The sequence below is a fragment of the Juglans microcarpa x Juglans regia genome, chromosome 8D (genome assembly GCF_004785595.1).
Source record: "Juglans microcarpa x Juglans regia isolate MS1-56 chromosome 8D, Jm3101_v1.0, whole genome shotgun sequence".
Lineage (NCBI taxonomy): Eukaryota > Viridiplantae > Streptophyta > Magnoliopsida > Fagales > Juglandaceae > Juglans > Juglans microcarpa x Juglans regia.
Window position 1 is genome coordinate 3,452,802 of NC_054608.1, and position 17,661 is coordinate 3,470,462.

At 39.3% G+C, this 17,661-nt stretch overlaps 3 protein-coding genes across 5 annotated transcripts in view; 1 reads left to right on the top strand and 2 right to left on the bottom strand.

The window, feature by feature from the left end:
* The first annotated feature begins 1,206 nt into the window (after nt 1–1,206).
* LOC121243540 (chalcone synthase 2-like) lies at nt 1,207–8,179 on the top strand. Its single transcript, XM_041141667.1, has 3 exons — nt 1,207–1,994; nt 2,409–3,270; nt 7,929–8,179. Exons 1-2 carry the CDS (start codon nt 1,832–1,834, stop codon nt 2,849–2,851), a joined length of 606 nt encoding a protein of 201 aa, XP_040997601.1. The 5' UTR covers nt 1,207–1,831; the 3' UTR covers nt 2,852–3,270; nt 7,929–8,179.
* A 717-nt stretch (nt 8,180–8,896) lies between these two features.
* The window catches only part of LOC121243538 (PHD finger protein EHD3-like), a 28,692-nt gene continuing 19,927 nt past the window's right edge, over nt 8,897–17,661 (bottom strand). For all 3 annotated transcript variants that reach the window (XM_041141665.1, XM_041141664.1, XM_041141666.1), the window contains one exon: nt 8,897–9,080. The gene's annotated coding sequence lies outside the window, so the exon portion shown is untranslated. The remainder of the gene's footprint in view (nt 9,081–17,661) is intronic.
* Nucleotides 8,994–16,916, bottom strand: LOC121243537 (PHD finger protein EHD3-like). The gene is made up of 8 exons (XM_041141663.1): nt 16,747–16,916; nt 15,613–15,865; nt 13,717–13,935; nt 13,310–13,636; nt 11,278–11,367; nt 11,060–11,104; nt 9,231–10,195; nt 8,994–9,144 (listed from the first exon to the last, which is right to left on the bottom strand). Exons 2-7 carry the CDS (start codon nt 15,853–15,855, stop codon nt 9,272–9,274), a joined length of 1,848 nt encoding a protein of 615 aa, XP_040997597.1. The 5' UTR covers nt 15,856–15,865; nt 16,747–16,916; the 3' UTR covers nt 8,994–9,144; nt 9,231–9,271.

Consider the following 17,661-nt stretch of genomic DNA (forward strand, 5'->3'; position numbering starts at 1 on the left):
GACGGAACATGAAAGAGTTGAGAAAGAAGAAATTTGGCAAATGAGGTGTGAAGATGAGCTGAACTCGTGTGCTGCATAGGCACGGTAGAACCATCTCGGAGGCTCACTTGACCTGAGCCCTGGTATGATAAAGCATCCAAAGAAAGGTTGCTGAAATCTTGTGTCCAAGGGTGGTTAATTGTAGCAGTGTCAGGAAACCAAGAATTAATATGATGAGGCGTGGGAGGCACAGTAGTGATATTAGCTGATAGAGGAGGAGGAGAAGCAGTCTGGTAACTGTGATCAAATCTATGATAACATATAGGGGCAGAGTGCCCTGGTTTATGACAAACTTGACACAGAGGTCAATTGCCTCACCGAGAGGAGAAGAAGGGAGGGTTATGCCTTCCTCCACCACGATGACCACAGGAACCACGAGAACCCCTTCCCCTATTAGACGAATTGAAAGCAAGTCTGGTAGATGTAGTATGCGCAGCAATAGAGTGAGTACTGAGCATGGTCTGGGTTTGATGGGCAAGCCGTGACTCATGAGTGAGGAGAAATCTATATATCTGTTGAGGTGAAAGAGGGTCTGCCCGAGTGGTAAGAGACGGGACCAATGGATCATAGTCAGTCCCAAGCCCAGCAAGTAAATACACTGAGAATTCCGATGGAGATACCTGCTGCACCTAAAGAGGCCACAAGGTTTTTAGCTCTATGAAAGTAATCTGTAATTGATTCAGACCCTTTCTTGAGGGTAGCTAACTGAAAATGTGTCTGCATTAGATGTGTAGAGGACTGAGACACAAAAAGGGTTTGAATGGTGGTCCAAGCCTCTCGGGCAGTGTTGCACTCGAGAACTTGAGCAAGGACTTGGTCTGATAGTGAAGAATTAATCACAGACAGGATTAGTTGGTCACGTGATTGCCATTGTGTGTACTCGGGATTGGGAGAATCATCAACCATGGGAGGAGGCACTGAAGATGAGCCTTCCACAACATCGAAAAGTTGGTGACCCTTTAGAAAGGGTACCATCTGTGCTTTCCAAAGGAGGAAGTTATCTACAGTGAGTTTGATGGTGATAAAATGACTAGCCGAGTTGAGTGTATTCGGGGTAGCCATGGGAGAGGGGTGCTGTGTAGTGGAGTTGGGAGAGGAATTACCAGACGCCATTCGGCAGTGTGTAACGAAAAAGAAATAGACGTGAGCCTTAGAAGGCTCTGGATACCGAGTGCTTGACAGGAAACGTACACGGAGACTACAACTTTGAATCATTTATTTTTCATTATATTCTGCTATGCGATTACATTCTACATATAGGCATTTCTAGATATAACTAATTTCCAAAACTATTGGGAGCAATCGACACCTGTCCCACAGGGAATGATTTCTGAATTCTAGAAGATTTTTTCCTTTTCTGCTGTGTTGTGCTGTCCTAATCTGCTGTGACTGTTTCATTTGTTGCTTTGGTGCTGTTAGCTGCTTTTGCAGATGGTGAGATCACATGGCTTGGCTACATTTCTTCCTTAACAATATATAATAAAAATGCGATGCCGGATATCCAATTGTATTCCATGTAGAATGGCATAGCTTTTATCGTGATTTTCGAAGAAAACTAATTTAAGGCAAGATCATAGTTCACGTCGTCTCTCTCACTGGCATCGACCGATCCAAAAGTTAAAAGAGACTTTTGATTTTTCGATGTTGCAGATCAAGTTCAAAGTCTCACCTTTCGTCAGTACCGATATATGGATCTATATATACCAAAAAGAAAGATGTCATCTGCAACCATAGCGGATTCCCAAAGATCGAGCTCTATCCGCTATATAGCTAGTGGTGCAAGCGGACACCGATGGCGTTATCAGCTCCACGACATGGTCGACTAGCCCAAGTCCTGGCCATTGGCACAGCGAATCCGGTGAATTCTATCGAACAAAAGGACTTTCCAGACTTTTACTTGCGCGTGACTAAGAGCGAACACATGACCGAATTGAAAGAGAAGCTTAAGTTCATTTGTAAGCATTCATTGAAGCTAGCAATTATCCTTTTCAGTTTAGGAGCATGCAGCTAGCTAGATAGAATTCATTTTTTATCAGGAGAATTATGCCCATGTAATCATGTGGGTGTACAAACCTGTGGTGGAAAGTAGAAGGAAACAAGAGGTCAGATCACATGTTTTTTTTTTTTTTTTTTTTTTTTTTTTTTTTTTTTTTTTTTTTTTTTTTTTTTTTGTGAAGTGAACACAAGTTTTGGATATAAACTTGACATGCTTGAATCTTGATTTTATTTTCTTCCCCTAGCTCTACATGTCCATGTGGATGCTTTCTTGATACTTGATTATTTGCTTCTTCCTTTTTAATTCATTTCATCCATAGGCGCGCTGTAGATTTGACCTTACAGCATGCATGCATGTTAAATTTCTCTCACAGGCGAGTCGTCATCGATAAGGAAACGTCACCTTGTCCTTATCGAGGAGATTCTGGCAAATCCAAACATTGGGGGCTCTGAGTTCCGATCTCTCAAAGCACTGCAAGCTATGGGAGCTCCCGAGGTAATCAAGCTCGGCAAGGAAGCAGCAACCAAGGCTATCAAAGAGTGGGGTCAACCCATCTCAAAGATCACGCACCTTGTATTCTGCACAAGGTTCGGTTGGGACTTTCCCAGTCCCGCCTATCAACTCACCGAGCTCCTTGGCCTTAATACATCGGTTGAGACATACATGATCAATGAACACTGCCATGCTGGTGGGACTGGTCTTGGCCTCGCCATGTATATTGCAGAGAGAGATGCAACTGCACGTGTACTTGTGGTGTACTCCGAGAACACCGCTGTCTTATTTGAAGGACCCTCTGATCAAACTGACGTACAGTAATTCGTCATACAAGCACATTGTGCAGATGGTGCTGCGGCCGCAATCATCGGTGCCTGTCCTGATACACGGACTGAGAATCCACTGTTCGAGCTAGTAGTGGCTTGTAAATCGGTTCTCCCTGACTCAGAGGAAGCATTGGCTAATTTTTTACGTGAAATGCGCCAATCATTCTATTTATCTGAAAATTATATGCCCATGTTGGATGGTAACAACATGGAGAAAAGCTTGGTTGATGCGCAAATCTGGGCTGAAAGATTGAGACAAACTGGCATAAGTGATTTGAACTCCTTGTTTTACGTGGTTAATACTGGTTTGGGAAGATTGCTCGACGATTTCGAAGAAAATCTAGGTCTATGTGACGGAAAGCTCGTGGCAAGTTGGCATGTGCTACAAGAGTACGGATATGTGATGGGTCTGGTGTGACGTCCCGACTCCCACGTACGGAAATGCAAGAATCGTGACGTCGGGATGATGACAACACGGGTCACACATCCCAACGATAGTGCCAAGTGTGTGTATATGCAACAGTGTACAATAAACAAAGCAGCAGATAATTTAAGTAAGTCAACTAAGTACCAGAATTTTTAATATAAATTTACATAAGTAGAACATTTAAAAAGAGTTATACAGTTATCCTAAGATAAAATATAATACAAAGCCAAATACAGATACAAGTAATCCCAAATTACTCCTCAAGCGGAGCCGAATCCTTAGGCTCACCCTCAGTTTCATCTGTATCGAAATCTGCGTTACCATAAAATAGTACCGCAGGTAAGTATAATCCAAACATCTCTCAGGATAAAAACGCATTAATGCAACCAACAAATAGATCCCAAAACCTCATTTTTTTTCCGAAAATGATTATTTTCCACATACGCCAAATACCCCATTTGACCATAAACACGCCATGAATAATATCCATCATTTTCTCAGAAAATGTGCTCGTAACTATTAAATTATGAACCGACAACAAAATCATTTATCAGACACTGTAGGAGGGAATCGCAGGCAGTACTCTACTACCATCTCTGCTTACCATCATCCCTACCGCATGCATCGTAGGTGAGAATCACAGGCGAGACTATACCATCATCCCTGCTTACCACCATCCCTACCGCGTGCACTGTAGACGGGAATCACAGGCGGGACTATACCACCATCCCTGCTTACCACCATCCATACAGTTCCTTTTTACACAAGAGGTACTTGTCAGAGCATAGGCAGGAATCACAAGCGAAACTCTACCACCATCCCTGCTTACCACCATCCCTACCGTGTGCACCGTAGGCAGGACTACACAACTATCCCTGCTTACCACCATCCCTACCGCGTGTACCGTAGGCGGGAATCGCAGGCGGGACGATACCACCATCCCTGCTTACCACCATCCCTACAGTCTCTTTTCATTTTCACACAAGAGGTACTTGTCATAGCACTATAGGTGGGAATCGCAGGTGGGACTATACCACCATCTCTGCTTACCACCATCCCTACAATCTCTTTTCCTTTTTCTCAAATCAGTCAATCCAATCATTTCAAACATACTCAAAATCTCTTCTCACATGAAAACTCAGTTTTCAAATAAACATACGAACATGTATGCAATCATGCGAAAATGCAGTTTACAGTTACTGTGGCGCCCCCAATCCCCCTTATATATATACACAGGGATCGAGACGTCAGGATGGTGACAACACGGTCACACATCCCAACGAAGTGCCAGTGTGTGTACATGCAACAGTGTACAAATAAAATAACGCAGCGGATAGTCAAATAAGTACCAGAATTTAAATACAAATATTTAACACAATTTATCTTTAAAAAAAAATAAATATACAGTCATCCCAAATATAATACAAAAGGTAAATACATAAACTGATAAAAACACATAACTCATTAAACAGGAGCAATCCCAGATCACTCCTCCAACGGAGCCAAGCTAAGGCTCGTCATCATCATCTGCATCAAAATCTGCGATACCATAAAATGGTACCACAGGTAAGTATAAACCAAACAACTCTCGGGATAAAAATACATTAATGCAACCAACAATATAGCAAAATACATTTAGCCATAAAATATCATTTTTTCCCAGAAAAATGATTATTTCCAACACACGCCAAAAAATCCCATTTTGGCCCAAAATAACCGTCAAATATTTTCTCATAAAATGATTCACACAAACAATCCATTTATCGGACACTGTAGGCGGGAATCGCAGGCGGGACTCTACCACCGTCCCTGCTTACCACCATCCCTACCGCGTGCACCGTAGGCGGGAATCACAGGCGGGACACAACCACCATCCCTGCTTACCACCATCCCTATCGCGTGCACCGTAGGCGGGAATCACAGGCGGGACTCTACCACCATCCCTGCTTACCACCATCCCTACAGTTCCTTTACACACAATACATACTTAACAGAGCACTGTAGGCGGGAATCACAGGCGGGACACAACCACCATCCCTGCTTACCACCATCCCTACAGTCTCTTTTCCTTTTACTCACATGAAAATCCAAATTCAATAAATACATGAACATGTATGCAATACACGAAAACCCAGTTTTCTTTACAAACATGATCATGCATGCAATATGCGATGTACGTGAACAAGTCATAACCAACAACCACAATTCACAATGCAAACAAACACAACTCCGTCCACAATCCATCCGACCCCCGAAACTCCTCGGACTCAGTCCGGCAAAACAAACCAATTCACAGATAATATGTGTTAGTGCAAAAATATATTTAAATCACGAAAGTTCTTTAAGGAAAATACTTACAGTGCAATATAATAATTTCCGGAGGATCTCGAAGTTGCAAGTGGTGATTTCTGAGCAACACCACAGTGTAAAATACACTGTGGCCGTGGGTCACAGATACCCACTTTTCAACGAGGACAAACGAAGACCCAAGATTGATAGGGTAGGGCCTAGGGAGGTCGGTGAAGCCAATGGTGGTGGTGGTTTGCCGTGGGTGGCGGCGAAATGGGCGGTAGAAGACCAAAATGCCCAAATCGGAAATGTAGTTGGTGGAGCTTCACCGGTGACGGATCGGAGGTGGGGTTGGGTCCAATGGGTTGCCAAGAGGTCGGGGATGAAGTGGTAGGAAGATGGTGGCCAATGGTGGTGCGACGGCGGCGCAACGGCGGAAGGAGTGCCGCGGCTTCGAAGAGCTACTGGTGGTTAACGGCGGCACGGATGGAGGTGAGATTGGTGGGGTGAGGTCGCCGGCGGCTGGGGAAGCTAATGGGCTGGGCGGTGAGGGCCACCGCCGGCTCACGGCGGCGCTGGCGTGAAGGTGGCCCGCGGCTTCGTGGGGGGCGTGTGGGCTACCGGCGGCGAGGTAGGGGCTGAGATTTGGGAGGTGAGGTCGCCGGAGGGAGGGGGAGCTGGTCGGCTGGGCGGTGTCGCGCACGGCGGCACGACGGCGGCGCTGGGAGGAGACGATGGAAACGGGCGGAGGAGAGGAGAGAGAGAGATCGCGCGGGAAGGAGAGGAAATAAGGAAGAAAAAGAAAAGAAAGAAAAGAAAAAGGAAGGAAAGAAAAAAAGGAGGGAAAAGAAATGAGGTCCAATCCTCATAACTTGGGTCACAAAAAAGATCCAACGGAGACGATTTTAAAACCACAAGTTAAATAAAATAATTTAAACGTAATGGTAAAGTCAAATTGAAATAATTATTAAATCCCACGGTAATTAATTTAAATATTAAAAGCAATTTAAATGCATAACAATAAATAAATATTTGGAAAGCACATAAAAATAATTTTCACCAAATTAAAATCATAGAAATAAACTTACTAAAAATCCGACCAATTTTAAAATAAGAGGATAACTTTTTTGAACAATCAAAAATAATCCTTCAGTAAAAATACACTGAAATACGGGGTATTACAGTTACAAACATGAACATGCGTGCAAATGCAATGAACACGACACGACACCAATATCCAACAATCAACAAATGTCAATACAATCCAATCACACAAACAACTCCATTCTCTAATCCATCCGACCCCCTACTCCTCGGACTCAGTCTGGCATAACCAACTAGTTCATAGTAAAATAAATTAGTGCAAAAATACATGTAAATCACGAAAGTTGTTTGGAAAAATACTTACAGCGCTATATAATAATTTTTGAAAGATCACGGAACTGCGAGAAGTGGCAACACAGTAACGTAACAGTGCAAAATGCAATGTGGTCGTGGGTCTCAAATACCCATTTTTTAATAGGGACAAACCAAGACCCGAGATTGATAAGAAATGGCTTAGAGATGTCGGTAAAGCTAATGGTCGTGGTGGTTGGTCGTGGGTGGCGGCGTAAAGGGCGATTGAGGGCCAAAATGCTCAAGACGGAAATGTTGATGGTGGAGCTTCACCGGTGACGGATCGGAGCTAAGTATGGGTGGTTTAGGTTGTTAAGAGGTCAAGGAAGATGTGGTGAAGAAATGGTGGCTGGAGGTAGCGCGACTGTGGCGCTGGAGCGAAGAGAAGGCTACGGCTTTAAGCCGTGCGTAGGGACTCACGGCAGCGCGAAAGGGGCTGGGATTGGAGGGGGTGGTCGCTAGCCGGTGGGGAAGGGAATGAGAGGGGTGGTGAAGCACACGGTGGCAGTGGGTGGTGAGCAACAAAACATACGGGGGACGGGGTGCTGCGCGCACGGAAGAGAAGATGAGAAAAGAAATGAGGGGAAAAAAGAAAAGAGGAAGAAAATAAAAAGAGAAAAAAAAAAGTGAGAAAGAAATGAGATCCAATCCTCACATCTTAGGTCACAAAATGATCTAATAAAAATTATTAGAAAACAGCAAGTTAAATAAAATAATTTAAACGTAATGCTTAAATGACAATAAAATAATTAAATCCAACAACAAACTAATTTAAAATAAAGAGCAATTTAAATAATGAACAATAATTAATAACAAGAAAACACATTGAATTAATAATTAAAAATCTTAAAATAATATAACATAAATAATCTAAAATTTAAAATAAGAAAGCTCATAATATTAATAAATATAATAATTTTTTTAATTAAAATATACGTAAATATGAGATATCACATCTGAGTCTGTTGTTTGTCCTTGATGAGATGAGAAACAAATCCATAAAGGAAGGAGAGACCACAACCGGCGATGGTTTGGACTGGGGAGTTCTGTTTGAGTTCGGGCCAGACCACGAGTTGGAGACATTTGTGGTTCGCAGCATCCCCATAATTCCTAATCCTTTTGTTGGTGCTGTTAATTTTCTACTAAAATGGTTTGATACAAAATTAATGTGGTGAGCAACAGTGAAGTCTCGATCGATATGTGTGTGTGTTTAAGCCCGTCTGCTTTCCCCTGTTTCCTGCACATTCATTGAAGCAAACCCAAAAGCTGCATGAACCCAAATTTTACTTTGTTAGTGAGAGTGTTTAAACAGAAAAAATGCTCCTCTCGTCTCATTTTATCTTATTATTATAATTTTTTTAAATTTTCATACAAAATATAATAAATAATTTAATTTTTTCAAATCAAAAAATAATAATAATATTCTAACAGTATTTTATTCAACTTTCAATTGAAACCATCTCATCTCACTATCTAAACCGCACGTTAAATTTTATTTACCTTGAACAACCCGCCCGCTTCCATGGATGTTTGTCTCGTCCAAATAGTCGAAACAAAGAAAGTTCATCGCTGTTCACAGGACGATTCACCGAAGCAAGAAATGGTACAAACACGTTTGCACGAGTCACGACAGCTCACAAGTGTAAAGATTACAAATAAATTCAACCAAGCAAAACCCTTTTCTTTTTTTTTTTTTACATATTTTATTCGCACAAGATTTATAGCTTAGGATGAGGAGCCATAATCAATTGTAACATAATACATTCACAATAATATTACAACTCCAAATTATAGGAGTAAACCTAAATATCATATACATTAGACTTAAAAAGTCAGAAAATCATCCAATGACCATATATCCTAAATACCAAGGCATACTGAAGATTTCAAATACAACAGATTCAACTATGACAAAAGAACCATATCCCCTACTTCAATCATCAAGAACTGTTCTTGGGATTCTTCTTTTTATGTACACAAATACAAAGCAACAAATTAAACAGTGGCTCTCAGAACAATCACTATTGGCCTAAATGGTATCGTGTTTCTGTTCATTTCAGCAGATTCAAGCTACAAATATAGTTTCTGGCTCTGCTGACCAGTAATATACAACCTTCAGAATCATATTTTCCCCAGTTTAAGCAGCCAAAAGTCAGCAAGACCTAACATTCCACAACCTACACATACCAGTCAATTTAAAAATGTAGTGAAAATAAAATTCTTGGCATTGGGAGATACAAGTAAAATTAAAATCAATACTTGCCAAAAACTATTGACTTTACGTCTCCAAAAAATTCATGATTTCTATAGCCCGATCTCAATGGCACCCAAATTCTCTTCAAACTTTAGTGTCTTTGCTGCAGTTAAAAGCATGTCCATCCCTCCACCTTTTTCTGATGCCTCTTCTCCTTTATCATTCCATCTCTTTTCAAGATTTCCAACTGGCATAAACCCCCCTACACCTTTCTTTCTATGTTTAATTGCTTTAGTCTCGTAAGCTCTTTTCGCTCTGCGTATTGCCTGGATCCCTGCATTACATTTTCTGCAGAACCATTTCCCTCTTGGAATTGATGTACGCGGTGGTTTCATGCAATAGATGTGGTATGCATGATCACAGCCATCACATAAAATGATCTTATCATCATCTTGATCAGCGAGGCAAACCCTGCACAGACAAGAAGGGCAGTACCATCGGGAGCCATATGATTTTAATTGCTTAGTTGTCAGGCACCTAGCATGGTAGTATTTATTTGGGCAAAAGCTGTGACCACAAGCCTTCAACTTTTCACCATCTTCTACCTCATTTCCACAAATTTTACAGCGTAAAGAGTTTTTTCCACCTTTTGATGGTTGCAGCCCATCGTCCATACCACAATTTGAGTTTTCTTCAATGTCAATAGAAGTATCTTCATTTATAGCAGAAGTTTCATCATCACCTCCATTACTTAAGGACTTGGGAGCAATAAGCCTATCACACACTTCACAATTTTGATGGGGTGACGCGATTCTACTTGCAGCACAAACAGCACAGTACCAACTTTTAGGGGGAATCTCTTTGATGGCAGGTTCAATGCAGGAGACATGGTACATCTCCTCACATGAATCACATAATAAATAATCCCTACCATCTGCCTTGCTTCCGCATTGCCTGCAAGTGCAAACTTTGAACACACCACAATCTTCTGTTTGCACTGGTTTAATCGGAGAGTCTGATTCCCGGGGAAGAAACTGTTTTGCAGTGAAAAATAATTCGTTATACGTATCATCCAGAATGCATATAGTACAGATGAAGAGATTTGAATATAAGTCAAAGAGGAGAAGAATATGCATGATTTATCACTAAAATTGAGATATTTACACCATATGGAAAACAGAAAGAAAACAATATCATGAGACTCTGCCTTAGCTTATACCCAGCAAAACTCGGAATGCCAGAGGCAATTAGCTATCCAGTCTTACAGATAAAGAAACAACTAAAACCATTGCACACCTCACGTGTAAAGAATGGAAAAAAATGAGACCTTAGTTAAAAAAGAAATTATTTGATTGCCCAAGATGAAGAATAACCCCATGGCTTTTAGGCAAAGTGGCTCTAAAGGACAAAAGTTCAAATGCTCAAGTACTGCCCCCGTTGAAAACCTTGCTGCTAACTCTTTGGTAACCACTTACTGCATACAGGACCGGGATCCATGTGTATGGGATTTAGTTCTAAGTGCAAAGAGCAAAGGAAACCTTGTAAGAAAAAAGGGGAAAAAAGGAGTGAAACGGCTTCTTTTTATTTTATTATTATTATTAGTTTTTGGAGGAAAGTAATTCGGAGTATGTAGATATTATGTGCTTGCAATCAGCTCTACAGAACATATGACTTTAATTTGTAATGGCGGCTCAAAACATGACATGATCGGGAGTTTCCAGAATCTTTCCTGAATTTATCTTCTTCAAAGAACCAAATGCAGCCTAATTTATCTATATTACTAGCTTAAACATCAATCCAAATTCATCTAGAACCAAATGCAGCATGTTAATATTAATACTGATGCTGTTGAATAAAGCACTTTGTAATACTACTATAATACGTAGAACCTCCCTCACCTCGTGTTCACCATCTTCATATGTCCTGTGTATTCGTCCTCCCATCTTTAAAAATAAAAATTGTGAGTAAAAATTGAGTTGAGATAAAAACAAAATCAAACCATTACATAATGTATGAAGTGTAAATAATAATGCTGGAAATAAATAAATATATATATATAACCAAAACTCAAGGCACCGGATTGGCTTAGCAATCTTTGAAAGTTGGTCTGTCTCACCTGCTCATGATAGGCAGTCCTTGACATGTCTGAAAGGCTCTTTGCAAGAGAAACAAACTCACTTCCAATCTCTTGAAGCTTTCGCCATACCTAAAAATATTAATTCAAATTTAAGGCATATCCAATGACATAATGAAACTCAATACACCTGGGAATAAGCATATGTCCTCATTGTAGAAACTAAACATTGCATATGTAGCATAGTAGCTTCTCGATTAATACGCTTGTGAACTGGGTCAGTTTCGTTGAGCAGCATCAATGCAACACAGCAACATCCAGAAAATAACATTTCATTAGCCATCAGTTCTCATGGATACAAACACACCCCAACATCCGAGAAAAGATCAGAATTAAAAACTTTAATCTAACTGCAGGCTTTTACCTCTTTTCAGACTTCTACGCCAATAGTCAAGGAGCTTTCATAATTGACATGTTAAGAAGTGTTTCAACACTACCTGATTCTATAAATCAAGAATGAAAGTTCAAAAAAAGGGGACGAGGTCCTACAATATGCATGGGAGGCATATTGTAGTATAGGGATGATGTCGTATGAGAAAGTAAGACTGGAAAAATATTGATCATCTTCCACTACATTGTGAGATGGCTAGGAGCTTATGGTGGTGTTGAGTGGATTATGCCCTAGAGGATGGTGGAGTTGTTGGCTTGTTGGCAGAGTCCTTATGATGGTCACAAAAATTCAGATGTTTGGAGGATGGCTCCTTTGTGCTAAATGTGGTGGATTTGGCAAGAACACAAGGCCCAAAATCCTAAAGACCATGGGAAGACGAATTCGGAACTAAAAGCCATCATTTTCACCAATCTCTATGCTTGGATGAGTGCTCACAACAGCTCCCAAATCTCTATGTTTGGATGAGTACTAACAACAGCTCCCAAATCTCCAATTTAATATATTTTGAGGAATTTTGCTAGCTTGGATGTATCCTTTTCTATGCTTCTTGTGTAAGTACTCAGCTTGCACACGCCCCTCTATGCTTTAATAATTTCTGTAGCTTGTCAAAAGACAATTGACTTCCAAAGGTAAAGATACAAAACTTTCATTAATTCAGTTCTCCATTAATTTGGGCCAAAACTCACAATTTTGTTTTATAAGTAAACAATTGTATTAATGCGAATAGGCATAGCCCACGTACACAAGGGTGTATACAAGAGGTAACACCTATTTAGGAGGAAGACAGAACAAAACTTTAAGCATAAAGGCCATGCTTGGTCTTGAAAAATGTTAAGAATATTTGAGAATTTTTTTTACATTGGGTTTTGGAAAAGGAGGGAAAATTTTTAGTAAATATATATATTGAAAATAAATGTTGTGTTGGAGTTTGTGAAAAGTTGTTTAACTACAATTTTTAAGAGTATTTTTATTTTGAAATTTGTAAAAGTTGTAATGATTTTTGTGTTTGGATAACGATTGAGTAATAATTGGATCAAAATTTGAAATAGAAATTTCTTTGAGATTCAAAGATGTTTCATTTGATTTGATAAAAACTTTGAAAGTTTTAAAAAGATTTGTGAAACCAAACATGGCCAAAGTATTCTTTATGAGATAAAATAACCATTATCACCACACAATTACTAGAAATTTATACAATATTTCCTTAGCATAAGAACCATGAAGCATTGAAAGTATCAAATATGACCAAAGAACTTTTGAATGGGCTACGATACCAAAAACGTGTATTAATGAATACATAAATCAAGCAGTTTTGCTATGCACACTCATAGAGTGCAAAATGAAGGACTTTTTAGAAATTATTACAACGAAAAGCTTTTCTAAGATCTAAGGCCAACAATTTATTTCAACAGTGCAAACTCGTAAAAACGTAATTTCTTTTCCAAAAAAGATATTTTTTGCTACTGAAAAAAAGAAAAGAACATTTATTAATACACTGAAACAAAAGGCAAACATCAAAAGGGTGAAGTTGTATAGGCCTTGAACTATTATTTCAACAGCATATATAACACATAAAAGAGTACGAAATATAAGAGCTTAATGCAAAAAGAATCTCGAGATTACCTGTTGAATATCTGAAGAGAAAAGGACAGGTGAATGTTCATAAGCTCCCTCTTTCATCCTCAAGTTTATGATACTAAAGTCAAAAAAGTCGGCCTTGATTCCTTGGAAATTCTCAAACAGCAGCTTGCACAATGAGGTGAACTTGTCCGAAATTAAAATATTAAACAAAGCACGCTGACACTTCTCAGTATTGTTATTGTGATCAGATTCATTTAAGCATCCACTAGATAAAGCACCTGCATGTCCATTAGCTGCTTTCTGGGATCCATTCGGCATGCACCCTGTTTGTGAAGCTTCGTGCCTGTCTTCATCACAATGGCCAGATTTCTGCAAGACAACCATGAAAGAGAAATAATTATAAATACAAATGATGACTACTTTCAGTAAAACACTGCAACTTTGGTTACCTTAACCACCATCGTACCATCAGTTCCATGATTAAATACAAGTGCCTTCCAAATGCACCCCCGTATAAAACTTTCATCAACACTTGAGGACCGATACATGTGCTCCAGTATAACATTTCTCCAGTGCCTCTGTAAACAGTCATCTGGACCATCCATAGGAACATGGACATCTTCAATAGAATTCTTTTCTATAACCGTGTGATCAGGTTCATTCAGAATCTGCAAGATTTCAAATATAATTTGAGAAAGGGTAACGAGGACCAAACCACAGGCATACAGTACCATATCCTAATGTTTCGCCAATTTCTATTCACCATATCCAAATTGTAGCATCCCCTGGTTCCCCATCAGTATTTGTGCTTCTAGGTATGTATGGATAACATCATTGACCTAAAATCTAAAAATATACATGCACCGAGTTGCATACTTATTTGAGTATACAATAATGAGTACACCATATGTTTGGATGCTAAGCTCAACAACTTCCATTTCCGTAGTTTTAGAGATTTGATGGAATTGTTCTTTTTCTTCTTTTCCTTAGATGGGTGCTTCATATTGTATAGTTACCATGCACTTGGGTTGCACCCTTCCATGCTCTGAATAAGATTGCCTCACTTATTCCAAAAACACCCACTAAAGATCTTTCTTCGAAAATTTCAATCTGCTCATGTAAGAGTCTTGAAAAACATGTAAAACAAATGTTTTGTCCAAAATGCACAAACATTCATGTTTCATTTCGCTAAAATATCACCACCAGTCCTAAAGGAGGGGAAATCTTCAAATTCAACTTAGGATTTAGCAAGCCCCATTTAAAAAGGTTATTTTTGGCCTAAGGCTCCATCCAATTATGACACAATATGCAAATTCCAAACCAGTGATTATCCAATGCACACAAATTCTAATTCCATTTGTAATATGACACCTCTAATAATACCATATCATACATGTCCTATGTACTTGGGTTATGCCTATTATTATCAATAAAATTCTTATTTACTAAAAAAAATAAGAACATATCATGAAAACTAAAATGCCATTTTAATGGACTTAACGTTCATGGTTTCCTCATATTTATTTCTTCTTCTTGCTAGGTATTTTCTCTTCTATACATCCAGTGTACTTGGAATACAACTATTGATGTTATGTTTTTTGAATTATAGAAAAAAAATATATCACCACAATGCCAAATCTAAAAGGCCAACATAAGTGATTCATTCTGATAGGTATGTCAGGGAGCGTATGCGTCGACGCGTCAAAAAGGATGGCCCATACTAGATGCATACCCCATAACTGACCAGTGACAACATTTCCCCAACCCACCCTTCCTCGAAATTAGGCGATTAGTGAACAAGGCATGTGTTTGATGGTATATGGCTTAATACAACGACTAATCACATGGACTTGATTGCACATCGTAACCATTTTAACTACTGTGTGAGCTGGGAGTAGAAAGAAGCAATTTTCCTCAATTCCATCTTAAGTTCAATTTTGAGGGAAAAAACCTCATCAAGTTCACAGTACAGAGGTAAAAGCTCATAACATGACTACAAGTTTTTCTGCTTCCACTTCCAGCCCAATGCTTTCCAGTATAAGCCACTGGTGTTGATTGATATGCTGACTAGAACGTCCCTGCATTTCTCTATTATGGCAGCAAGCAAAATTTGTACGCGTGTCAGTGATAGTTTCTTCAAAAGTTTTAGGTGCCTAATCACAACCAGTTGCTTCGCGTACGGTCAATGGGCAGATTTTTTCTCCAAATAAAAGCAGCTTACAATATTTCAGATAGAAATTTCAAGGTACAACACCAAACTTTAAGCCTTGAAACTCGAAAAAAGTTAGCAAACACATCTTGCAATTGAACTAGATATGTGCAATATAAAGTGAAGGAGCAAAAACCTGTTCCGTTAACTGACTTGCAGCTTCTGCACAAACTCTCCAGTCTTGCTGAGCTTTGCCATCTGAACTTGATCTCACGTGCTTCCGCCTCTTGTAAGTTTGGAAGCTCTTGCTTCCACCAGAGTTCCACTGACCACCATCATTCCCATTTCCAATTGCAGACCCATTATTCACTGCTTCACTCTTCAAGCCCTCAGCGCAGTATGTTCCATCACCGGTACCAGTTCCCTCTTCATCACCCATTACCTCAGTACTAAAAGAAGTTAACAATTAGGGTTTCAAATTCATTCCCACTTTCCGATATTGGAGATTTAGATGAATTATCAGGACACCCACTACACAAAGCCAACAATAATAGCCAAAACAACCACAAACTAAACCAATTTTGTAAAGGAAAAAGCTACTCGGACAGAGATTTCTTACCAAGAAAGGCGACAGATTGAGGTGGAAAAGCCAGATGGCTATTTACGAAAAAGCTCCCCGAGACGCTCTCTGCTCCACATTTGAAAATCAAAGACACAACAAATTACAAAAGAACAGTGCGGGAAGTAGGAACAATAGCATATACTCGCCGTTCATCTCTTTCTCTATCTGTGTATAGCCTCTCTTTTTACTTTGCTTCCAAAATTCAAAGTATGTACCTCTATCTATCTCTTTGAAAACGCGACATCAGAGATCTTGAAGAATTCTGTGGGTGATGGAGGGAGGGAGGAGAAAGAGGGTTTAGGGTTATGAGGGAGAGGGACGGCAAAATGAGGGAGAAATTTCGTTTTTCCCAAGGGTTCAGACCAGAGACGGAAAAATGAGGGAGAACTCTTTTTCTATGTAAAAACCCTCGAGCACCGTTTGGTAGCGAAAAAACGCAGGAAAAAAATTAAAATGGAATTTCGAAAACTAGCGTTTTCTCTTGCTTTCGGTTTCTGGGGAAACTAAAAGTTCGACTAAAAAGAAAGCCCAACACTTACGCCTAACTCCTTTGAGTGAAAGAAATAGCTTTCTAGAGTCAGAAACACCAAAAAGTATACATTTTCTCACTTGTGTTCTTTTCTTTTGCTACATTTTTCCAGCACCATGGAAATTAATAAAAGAAATTGAGAGTCCATTTGGGGATAACAGAGAGAGAGAAGCGCTTACCTGAGTGGAATTTTGATTCTTGAAGCCGCTAATGAGATAATGTTTTTGCTTTTCTGGAATCCTGTGAAAAAATCGAAACCCCAAAATATGAGAAATTGGTGGCGTTGGGACTTTGCCGTGGCTCTTCCAACTTCCGGTGCTCTGATCCAAAATATTTTTAGTACCTTTTGAAGAAAATAATAAAAATTTAAAAACATAGAGAGCGGTATTTTAGTATTTCGTTGGTTTTTATTTTATTTTGTTTATTAATATTTTTAACATGAAAAATAAGAACGAAATATAGGAGTTTTTTTTTTTTCTTTTTTTTGAATGAAACATAGTAAGCTTTATTGAAATAATCAGCAAATCAAAGGAAGAATACATGAATGACCTTTCTCCAATTTAATCTAATCCTCCCGACTCTCTAAAACATACTTAGCCAACACATGTGCTGCCATATTGACATTTCTTCTCACATGAATTGCAGTCTAGTAATCAAAATGAGACAAAACAAACTTGGCATCTCATAAGAGAACCCCTGAAATATGGAACTGTAAAGAGTTAAGATTGATACTGTAAATTACTTGCAATGCATCCCATTCAAGATTATGCTTCTCAAACATGTCTCTTGTAAAGATGATCGCCTGTAATGATTCTTGAGACTATTGTGAATGAATCAGTTAACATATACATTTGCACGCTGGAAACCACCACCCTTCCTTCAAAATCTCTGATAACAATACCTATGCCAACTCTACCAATCTCGTGTTTGACTGCAGCATCCCAATTCACCTTATAAATGCCTAAAGGAAGAGGTTCCCAGCTAATATGATTGCTTCCTGAGTCACCTTTGGAAACTACTTTTGAAGCTTGGCCTTCTTGATATTCTGATGGTAACTGTTTTGCTTGTTGCATTACTAAGTTTGGATGGATAAA

What these genes read in the sequence shown, in the direction of transcription:
- LOC121243540 (XM_041141667.1), top strand. Translation starts at nt 1,832, where the DNA reads ATGGCGTTATCAGCTCCACGACATGGTCGACTAGCCCAAGTCCTGGCC. An exon ending in AGAGAAGCTTAAGTTCATTT is followed by an intron (nt 1,995 to 2,408) that starts GTAAGCATTCAT and finishes TTTCTCTCACAG; the next exon opens with GCGAGTCGTCATCGATAAGG.
- LOC121243537 (XM_041141663.1), bottom strand. Translation starts at nt 15,855, where the DNA reads ATGGGTGATGAAGAGGGAACTGGTACCGGTGATGGAACATACTGCGCT. An exon ending in ATGGTACGATGGTGGTTAAG is followed by an intron (nt 13,637 to 13,716) that starts GTAACCAAAGTT and finishes GTTGTCTTGCAG; the next exon opens with AAATCTGGCCATTGTGATGA. An exon ending in GGACTGCCTATCATGAGCAG is followed by an intron (nt 11,105 to 11,277) that starts GTGAGACAGACC and finishes TTATTTTTAAAG; the next exon opens with ATGGGAGGACGAATACACAG.